The sequence below is a fragment of the Dufourea novaeangliae genome, unplaced genomic scaffold, assembly GCF_001272555.1.
Source record: "Dufourea novaeangliae isolate 0120121106 unplaced genomic scaffold, ASM127255v1 scaffold144, whole genome shotgun sequence".
NCBI classification, from domain to species: Eukaryota; Metazoa; Arthropoda; class Insecta; order Hymenoptera; family Halictidae; genus Dufourea; species Dufourea novaeangliae.
Window position 1 is genome coordinate 350,486 of NW_015374021.1, and position 9,443 is coordinate 359,928.

At 32.1% G+C, this 9,443-nt stretch overlaps 1 protein-coding gene across 1 annotated transcript in view; it reads left to right on the forward strand.

The window, feature by feature from the left end:
• The first annotated feature begins 2,370 nt into the window (after window positions 1-2,370).
• Window positions 2,371-9,443, forward strand: part of LOC107189130 (uncharacterized protein KIAA1841 homolog) — a 12,768-nt gene continuing 5,695 nt past the window's right edge. Inside the window, exons 1-9 of the mRNA XM_015577603.1 lie at window positions 2,371-2,446; window positions 2,714-3,425; window positions 3,496-3,876; window positions 3,981-4,247; window positions 4,315-4,609; window positions 4,718-4,946; window positions 5,015-5,288; window positions 5,358-5,539; window positions 5,650-5,739. Coding sequence (XP_015433089.1) covers window positions 2,371-2,446; window positions 2,714-3,425; window positions 3,496-3,876; window positions 3,981-4,247; window positions 4,315-4,609; window positions 4,718-4,946; window positions 5,015-5,288; window positions 5,358-5,539; window positions 5,650-5,739 — 2,506 coding nt within the window. The remainder of the gene's footprint in view (window positions 2,447-2,713; window positions 3,426-3,495; window positions 3,877-3,980; window positions 4,248-4,314; window positions 4,610-4,717; window positions 4,947-5,014; window positions 5,289-5,357; window positions 5,540-5,649; window positions 5,740-9,443) is intronic.

The following is a 9,443-nucleotide window of genomic DNA, read 5'->3' on the forward strand; positions in this document are numbered from 1 at the left end:
GCTCTCGTTTATTTATGATGTTCATATTCCTCAAATAAATATCATATTTAACTAATTTGTTTAAGCGACATGTTCCTTTTAAAGATTTAGCTCTCCAGTGTAAATCCCTAAGACCCTTATTTATTATTCATTTCACAAAATAATTGCAAATATGAAACTTTTTTACCTCTTCTTGAACATTCTAATTTCATAGCCCTAAACTGGGTACCTGAAAGTATTTCATTGAATTTGTGTAAAAGATTTTACTACTTCCTAAAAGATTCCGTGTGATATTTGATAGCATAAAAAACAATGTGCCGATACAGGGTTTCGATTTATTTACGAAACTAATCTGACCTGTTGCTGCGTTCTTTGACACTAATTTTCAAGAAAATAAAACTTCTGTATTTCACTTAATTTGAGAGACGCGTAGCTGAATATTAACATACGTTCATTATTTAATTACTCGCAATAAATAAAATTTTTAGAAGTAAATAACGTGTAAATAAATTCATATGTAAAAATTTACCAATTGCCAGAAAGTAATTGTTCGTGCGTATTAAAATTCTTACAATAGGCAGTAAAACTATTCACACTCCCATATAAATTATAAATATGTAGATGTTAATGAAAGCGGTGTATGTATTCTCCCACATGTAGATTTGATAAACTATTTATGAAACTACATCTATTCTGAATTTATCTGTTACAAATATACAAATGTAAGGCAAGATATAAAAACGAATAAAACAAGAACATGTAAAAAGTAACATTAATAAAAATGTCCAATAATATGAACATAAGTAAGAATATGAACATCATAAATAAACGAGAGCGGTAGAGCGAACCGCGGTATCGGTGCTCTTTGCGGAATCGGTCATCTCTTATACTTTACAGCGAACGGATGGAAGAGAATCCGTTCACGACCATGGTCTCTTCGATGGTTTTCCGACGTACCGAACACTCATGATCTGACAACATTGCGTACTTTAGACTCAATAACACTCTAGAAGTTAGATTAGTTGAGCTCGAATGAATTTAACGTAGTTCACAAATTCACCGTTCTCATAACGTAGAGGGCAGCAGAAAATCCCTGACTTTTTACACTATCGGTATTTCAGAACATGAGACACGAAGTCCCATAAGATGATAGGTCTATCCTATACCTAATCGGTGCTATCTACATACATACAAATGTACAGTAGATGCTCGATAATTGTCGGTACGTTAATTGATCACGGGGCTCACCCCACGCCAACATATATTTCTCACACACGTGCGCACACCCCACTCTGTCGGCCAAAACGTCCAGGACGCAATAGATACGGTATCACGTTGAACTCGCATACTATTCATTACAGAAAGCGCGGTGTGATTAGAACAATCTAATGGAGATCATATAACTATTACGGCCCTATAATTTTCACTTTTCATGCATATACTTTCAATGTTACAATTATTTATATTTTGTACATCAAGATTAAGTAAAAAGAGTGCAAGAGTAATAAATTAATGAAGATTATAATTAGTTGTTCCTAAGAATCTAGGACTAAAAAATCAAGACATTTGAATTTTGAAAACTAGATATCGAAGACTAACAATAACGGCGCGGTAAAACATAATATCACACGCGGGAAACATGTGGAGACTTGTTTGTAGTTTTGCGCGTCAATTTTGAAGGTTGAAGTTTGTTACTAATTTATTGATTATTTTTAGATGTTCCGTTTTTATGTTTAATTTATCGTTGCTAAGTTTTGTAAATAATTTTATTAATACATTGATTATCGTTGAGTTTAGACGTATGTACTTTTATTTATAAACTGTTCGTCGCGTCCGCGTGGATTCTCTTTCGAATCCGCCTGGAGTTGTAAATTCCAGGCTCGACCGTCGTGCCGTCGTGGTACGCGTACAGTTGCGACTGTTGCCCGCCAAATTAATATTAGTCAACTGTTTCAATATTCTCTAAGTGAGAATAACCAATATAATTGCTCGACCGGTGGAGCTGACGATACCTACTTGTATGGAATTACAATATTTTCCTAACCTTGATCACTTGATACTCGACACAAAAGTTGATTATACAAGTCCCTTTATTCCTATATGTATATGTCCATGATAAATATGTACCTCAATAGTAATTCATTCATTCTAATTTTATGTACCATAATTTGTGCTTAATATGGCATTGTCTTAATTTTCAGGAACAGCCATAAAGTCTTCACATAAATTTTAAATTATACTTTCTGAAATTGTATAAAATATATTTTTATACTTTTACATTCTACATAAATGTAATCAAGAAAATGAACATTTATATAGATATTAAAGGATAATTATTCTGTTTTAATTATATGTAACAAATACAACACGTATCGTCAATTACTTAGAACAATGGAAATGAATAAAATTAATGACAGTTCTTCAAGAAATAGTGTGCATAAAGGAAGTGCTTCAAATGTTAAAGAAGGTACATATATGTAAACTGGTTGACACAATGCACAACTTCAAACAGCTACTTTTGACATTGCACCCTCATATTTGTTGTTTTTAATTTTATTTTCAATTTTTGTTTTATTACTTATGTTTGTAACAGTTCTGATGTATATTTATATAAGTTTCTTTCATAGCACATGCCTTGATCAAACATGAATGTCAATATTCGTACATTTATTATATTACTTCTTTGACATGTAATATTTAGACTAAATAAAATAATAAGAAATATGTGCTTCAGACTTGTCAGAGATACTTTGCAAACTTCAAGATTTCAAGCATTCACAGTTGACAATTGGAATGTTTTTCGAATTTATGAAAGTTGCGTATCAAGTCAGTGATAACTGTAAGAGCGTAACAACAATGTTTACAACAGATAATAAATTTGATTGGAATAAGTTAGCAAAAATTGATGTAAATTTTGAATCATCAAATCCTAACATGACTGATGAAAGGTGTATTGATAGTCGTGTTACACATGAAAATAAAAGTCCTGATGCACCAGAAGAACTATTACTCGAAACATATGATATTAATGTTCAGAATTTTGTAAATTCTGTTACATCTTCAAATGTGCAGACTGAACACCAACAAATCCGTAGTTACGGTAAAAATTTAACTAACACTGAGAATTGTAATGAAGTTATGGCATCTTTACCACATTTCGATGAGTCAAAGGTTGCTAAATCCATTGATACAGCAGAAAATATTTTAATAAGTGTAATGAAAACAAATTTAAGTGACATATTGCATGAAGGTCTATTAGATTCTGTATTACCATACATGATTCCAAAATCTACAATATCACAGCCTGTTATTAAAAAATCTATCGTGAACAGTGAAATAAAAAAATGTAATTCATTAAGCAACAGCACTGATACAAAGATACTTACAAATGTAACACATAAAGAAAAGGAGAAAGATAAAAGCAAATCAAGTAAAAGATCAATGGAGTAAGTTTATGAATTACGACTGTTCATTAAAATTAAACCTAACTATTAATAATTTTTTGCATCTATACAGAAATGAAGTGGAAATTCATGTTTGCGATGAAGAAAAAAATATTAAAAAAAATTTTCATTGCCCTCAGAAACTTCTTGTTCAAAAAATGCGTTATTTCGCTGATGTTACAGCAGGTCAAAAATTAGAAGAAATAGATATATCAGTTCATTGTGATATTGTAATATTCGATTGGTTAATGAAATGGGTTAAAAAGGATATGCTAAAGAAATCTGAGTGGCCAATTCTGGAACCAAGTAATGTCATTCCAATAATGGTGTCTGCATCCTTTTTACAAATGGAACCACTTTTAGAGAACTGCCTGCAGTATTGTCATGATAACATGTCTGATATACTAAAAACATCTACAATTCTAACTTGTTTAGATGACAATCTTCTTACAAGGTATTTTACTTGTCTAGCATATACTTCATGTACCTATTCATTAAAGGAAGAAACTGATATATTATTATGTATTTCCACATCTGAAGTTATCAATTCAATTATAGATTAGTAGAAAGATTTACAAATGAAGATGTGGAAGCATTGAAAGACAAGAAAGATAAAATCCAAAGTAAATTGTTCTGCAAATTGATTATATCATTAGCAGAAGTAATGCCAGACAATAGAAAAGGACATTATAGTTCGTTAGCAACATTGTTTAAATGCAGTAAATGCGGGAAAAGTATTATTCAATCTGTCTCTAATTATGTACCATGTATTGCAAATGCAATGGTAATTGATAATCACGGAAACATATACAGTAAACACGTACGGTACGACTATAAAATTCAAAACTGGTTTTATAATACTTATAATTACTATAAAACATATGTTATTCAGAGATTTATCGTGGACTCTAAATGATTATATTATTACTCTTCGAACGGAATTACGTTCATGGCGTAAAGTTTATTGGAGATTATGGGGTGATTGTCATTTTTTATTTTGTACTCAGTGTAATATATATTTTCCAATTCATCAAATCGATTGGTGCTGTTGTCATGCAGAACCTCCACAGTTTTTTATTAATGAACAGCAAAGACCCATGCCATTTCCTTTAGGCAGATATCCGTGTTGTAGTCAACGAGCATACAGATTTGAAGTATTACCAAATCGCGAAGGTTGTAGGTATAGGGTAGGTATTTTTAAATATTACTAATACAGTATTAGAACAGACAAAATTATTTCTTATTGTTGAGAGTATTAGAAATGGGAAATAATGAAAAGTTATCTTTTCATTTAGGAACATATTCCAGACTTAAAATCACACAAGGATACAAGAATATTGAATATTGTCTCAGTATATAGAGACGTAATAGCGATGGAACCACCACAATTATTTTTTCCAGAGAAAATTACGAGATTAGTAGCTTGTGATGCGTCTCTTCAACCAGGAAAATTAATGTGTAAAGATGTGATGTGGTGGGTTGGTATAGAACTTGCTCCACAACGGTCAAGGCTTGGGCTTCTAGGTGAATGCCTTAACATTTATTGGTATTAATATTTTTCGTTGAAAGTAATCTAGTTGTCCAATGTTTAGGAAAAATATGGAGTGGACCTGGACTACGACGGTCATCTCAATCGCAGGATTTACAAAAAACATCGCTAAAAATTCATCAGCAAGTTTCTCTTACAACTGATACTTCATCAATTACATCTTCAGCTACAGATAGTGACGAAGACGATGGTGTTACAGTCGATGAGGATTGTAGCATTGATGAAGAATCATATAATAGCGAAGAATCTCTAGCGTGGTCTACATTAAGATCAAAAAATAAAAATAAGAGAAAACCTAAAAACCGAATCATGTGGAAGTAACGAAATCATATCTTTTCAACAACTGTTAAACGAATTACGATTATTTAACAACTTCATTTTTTCAGAAACAATGGTCGATCTTGGAGTAGTGATTTAAGTGTGAGACATAATCAAGATAATCAGCGAGAGTTTGAAGAAAAAGCAGCTTCGCAGATGGTAACACTATTAACAAAAAGAGTATCTGCAGATTCTTCTTTATTAATAAAATCATCAAGTAAACACAGCCGTAAAAAAAACCAGTTGAATGGTACATGGTTATACTTAACATACTACGAATTAACACTATACTGTGTGTAGTGTATATCTGCCACACAGTGTAGTGTATACTAATCTTTTATTTAATACTGTTTGGAATAGGTGGTACTTATATAAGATTGGAGGCAGAATTTCGTGACCAATTAAATCAATGTTATAAAAACAAAACCATAGCTGGAAAGTATTTTCTACGTATAAAATCAACTAAATGACGAGCATATGGTATTTGTATAGTTACTGTAATGTCACGTATCAACCATATATTATATATTTATGCTAATTGTCAGAACATTAAACAAAAATAAATAAAAACATCAAATTAATGAGTTCGGCCGCAATCAAGTTCTGCACTAGGTGCCACTTTATCATTTCTTCTTCTTAAGGGAGTTTAGAACACCTTTAGGATCCTCCGATTTAAAATTTGTGTGTAGATCACTCCGATCTAATAATTTGTTAAGCTCAGCTTCTGTGAAAACTGTACTAAAGTTCAATCATTAAAATAGTATAAAAATTTATCACACTGAAAAGATATTAAAGCTTTGTTTCATGGTTTACCTTCATTTTCAGATGCGAGTACTTGACAATCTCTTGATTCTAAAAGACTTTGTAGTTCAATTAATGTTTTCATACTATTTATGTTGATTGATTCAGACTTTTTAGAAATTACTATCTTTTCGAGAACACGCTTTGCTTCTGCACGGTTGACAATTGCTTCATCAACAGTACATTTAATACATAATTTATATATAACTACCGGCTTTGTCTGACCTATTCTGTGGCAACGAGCCATAGTTTGTATATCCACTTGTGGATTCTATAAATACATTTAATTAATTTTAATAACATTTACAAATCATATATAAAAGTTAATATACCCAATCACTGTCATATATAATAACAGTATCTACCGCGGTAAGATTTAATCCGATATCTCCAGCTTTCGTAGACATGAGAAACAGCAATATATTACAGTCTGTATTAAATGCTTGAATATATCTTTTTCTGTTCTCAAGATTAGTAGAACCATCCAATCTGACGTACTTATAAGTACGCATTGAAAGATAATTTTCTATCATGTCCAATAAAGTTGTCATAGTTGAAAATAATAAAATTTTGTGACCTTGGCTTTTAAGTTTTGTAAACATTGCATCCAATACTAACAGTTTACCAGATGATTTAATTACATCTTCATCTATTAATGGTAAGCCAGACGAATCCAATGGGCAATGAACTAAATATGGATGATTCACAATTCTTTGGATACAGTAACCACAAAAAAAAAATAAATATAACAACTAAATACTTTAGTAGTATATATTTTCTATATATAGTTTTATTCGCAATTTACCCCTGTTTTGAACTTTTATGTTAATGAGAAAGTCTCGATTGTGCTCTTTGACATCAGTGTATTGTTTCCACATCAATAACTTCTTGTCATTCAAAGGTGTTGTACTACTTAGCGAGTTTTGCTCTGTGGAATTATTAGTTGTATTACTCAGATTTTTTAAGACACAACTCCTCTTTTTTCTTTTGCCATCTTCTGTGTATATGCTAGGTGGTTCATTTATTTTACTTAACAACTGTATATCACGATTTAATACTGCCTTATATAAATCGTGCTGGAGTTCTGTTAGAGAAGCATAAACAATCAATTCTTTCTTTGGTGGAATATCTGGGCAAACATCTAATTTTTCGCGTCTTAACATAAACGATTGTAATATTTCACACAAGGACGCTAAAATATGTTTCTCTTGTTCCAGTTTCAAAATTTTTTTAGTTCCTTCATCATACTGAAGTTCTTTCATAGACCATAATTCTGCTAAATTGTTTTGCAATGGTGTGCCTATTAGTAGAAGCTGATTCATGGATTTACAGCTCTTCAAAACACTGCAGTACAATAATAAATTCCATTATAATCAATACCTTCAAAAATTACATTAACTTGCTATGAATAAATCGAGTTCTTAATGTGAACTAAGATATATTTTAAACGCAAAAGAATAGTAAACCTACTTGATAAGTTGACATTGATGGTTTTTTATCCGATGTCCTTCATCAATTATTATATATTTCGAATGTTGAGACATAAGGAACGTTTGTCCATTAATAATATCTCAAATGTAATAAGCACAATTGGTTGTGTACTATAATTATTTGTGATCTTGAATTTTTGCGTAATCTGTTTTTGTGTAATTAATCGTTCATTTCGAGGACCATGAAGTGTCACGACTGGTAATTTTGGCGTAAATCTTTCAAATTCTAACATCCAATTCAATATTGTTGACAAAGGAGCAACTATTAAATAAGGCCCATGTTGCTTTCTTTCAAATAGGTGACATAAAAAAGCTATTGCTTGAATTGTTTTCCCAAGACCCATTTCATCAGCTAGAATACCATTTATACCATTCTCATGAAGGACTTTCAGCCATCAAAGTCCTTCTTTTTGATAATCTCGTAATACTCCATTAAAATATTCTGGTATATCTTCTATTTCATTGCTAAAATCATGAATTACTAGATTTTGAATATCTTGATTTAACTTTGGTTTATTCTTATTCATACGTATTTTTTGGTACCTGCAAAATGTAATAATAGAAAAATGAAAATTATAAAATAAATTATATAAAAATTATAATGTGTTATAATGTATGTCCCTACATCTTCGGATGTATAATTTTGTGTTTTGGCTTTCTTTATTTTTTTTTTCTGGTGGTGTATTTTCATCAGTAATATCAGTCTCTTTATACTTTTTTCTCTGAACTTTATTATTGCTTTTTTTTTCCATCCTATCATCAATTTTATTGATAACATGTGAAGCGAAAAATTTACTTTTATTTAATAAATGCTTCAATCGTTTGTACTATTGCCCTTGCACTTCATGCTGATATTGTTCTTCTGCTAATCGTTTAGCTTCAATTTCAGCTTCGTTTTTTTTTCCTTTTTTTCTCTGGTAGTACATCTGTTTTTAAAGAATATTGTTAAATTTTACATTTGTTGCTACACTGAATAAATTATCTGTCCCTACACAGAGAAGAGAAAAAAACATGGGAATAAGCATTTACTACATTTGCACCTTAATATCATTAAATATGATATTTATTTGGGGAATATGAACATCATAAATAAACGAGAGCGGTAGAGCGAGTTGCGGTATCGGTGCTCTCCGTCGGTGTCGACGCGTACCGAACGAGGCCAAAGATGGTCGGAGCGGGCGAAAGGGAGAGAGCGAGAGCGATACAGCGAGCCGCAGTATCGGTACTCTCCGTCGGTGTCGACGCGTACTGAGGAATTTCAGTGGTCTATGAGGGGAGGTGTGCGAGCGAGAGAGTACGGTAGAGCGTGCTGCGGTATCGGTGCTCTCCGTCGGTCCAACGCACTAGTGACGTTGCGTCACACAGTTTATTGACCTAGCCGGTATGCCGTGTACCATAGCCGTACCATCAGGTGTTTGGGTCGTTCAAGAAAGGTCGTTCAAGCCGGCAAAAACAATTCAACACGAACAAACGTGCGTACGCCCAATACATAACGGCGTTAGCTTCCTCACTTTCTCGTGAGCCGTCGCGTCCTGTCTCTTGTTCCTAACCCATTGTTTGTTGCAGGCATTCGACAACCATCAATTTATTTACTGTGCATATTATTAATTTATTTACTGTGCATATTGTTGTGTCTCCTCTCTTGTTACTAATCCCTTGTATGTTACAGATGTTCGAGAACCATTGGCTTCGATATTTATCTTCTTATGTACTGTGATTCATTTATTGTGATTTATTTACCGTGATTTCTATACTGTAATTCATTTACTGTGCATATTATGTATTCTATGTGTATTGTATAATGAAAAATTTTTTTCCAATCAGTTATTCCATCGAAAGAAGACATCGATCAACGTCTACATC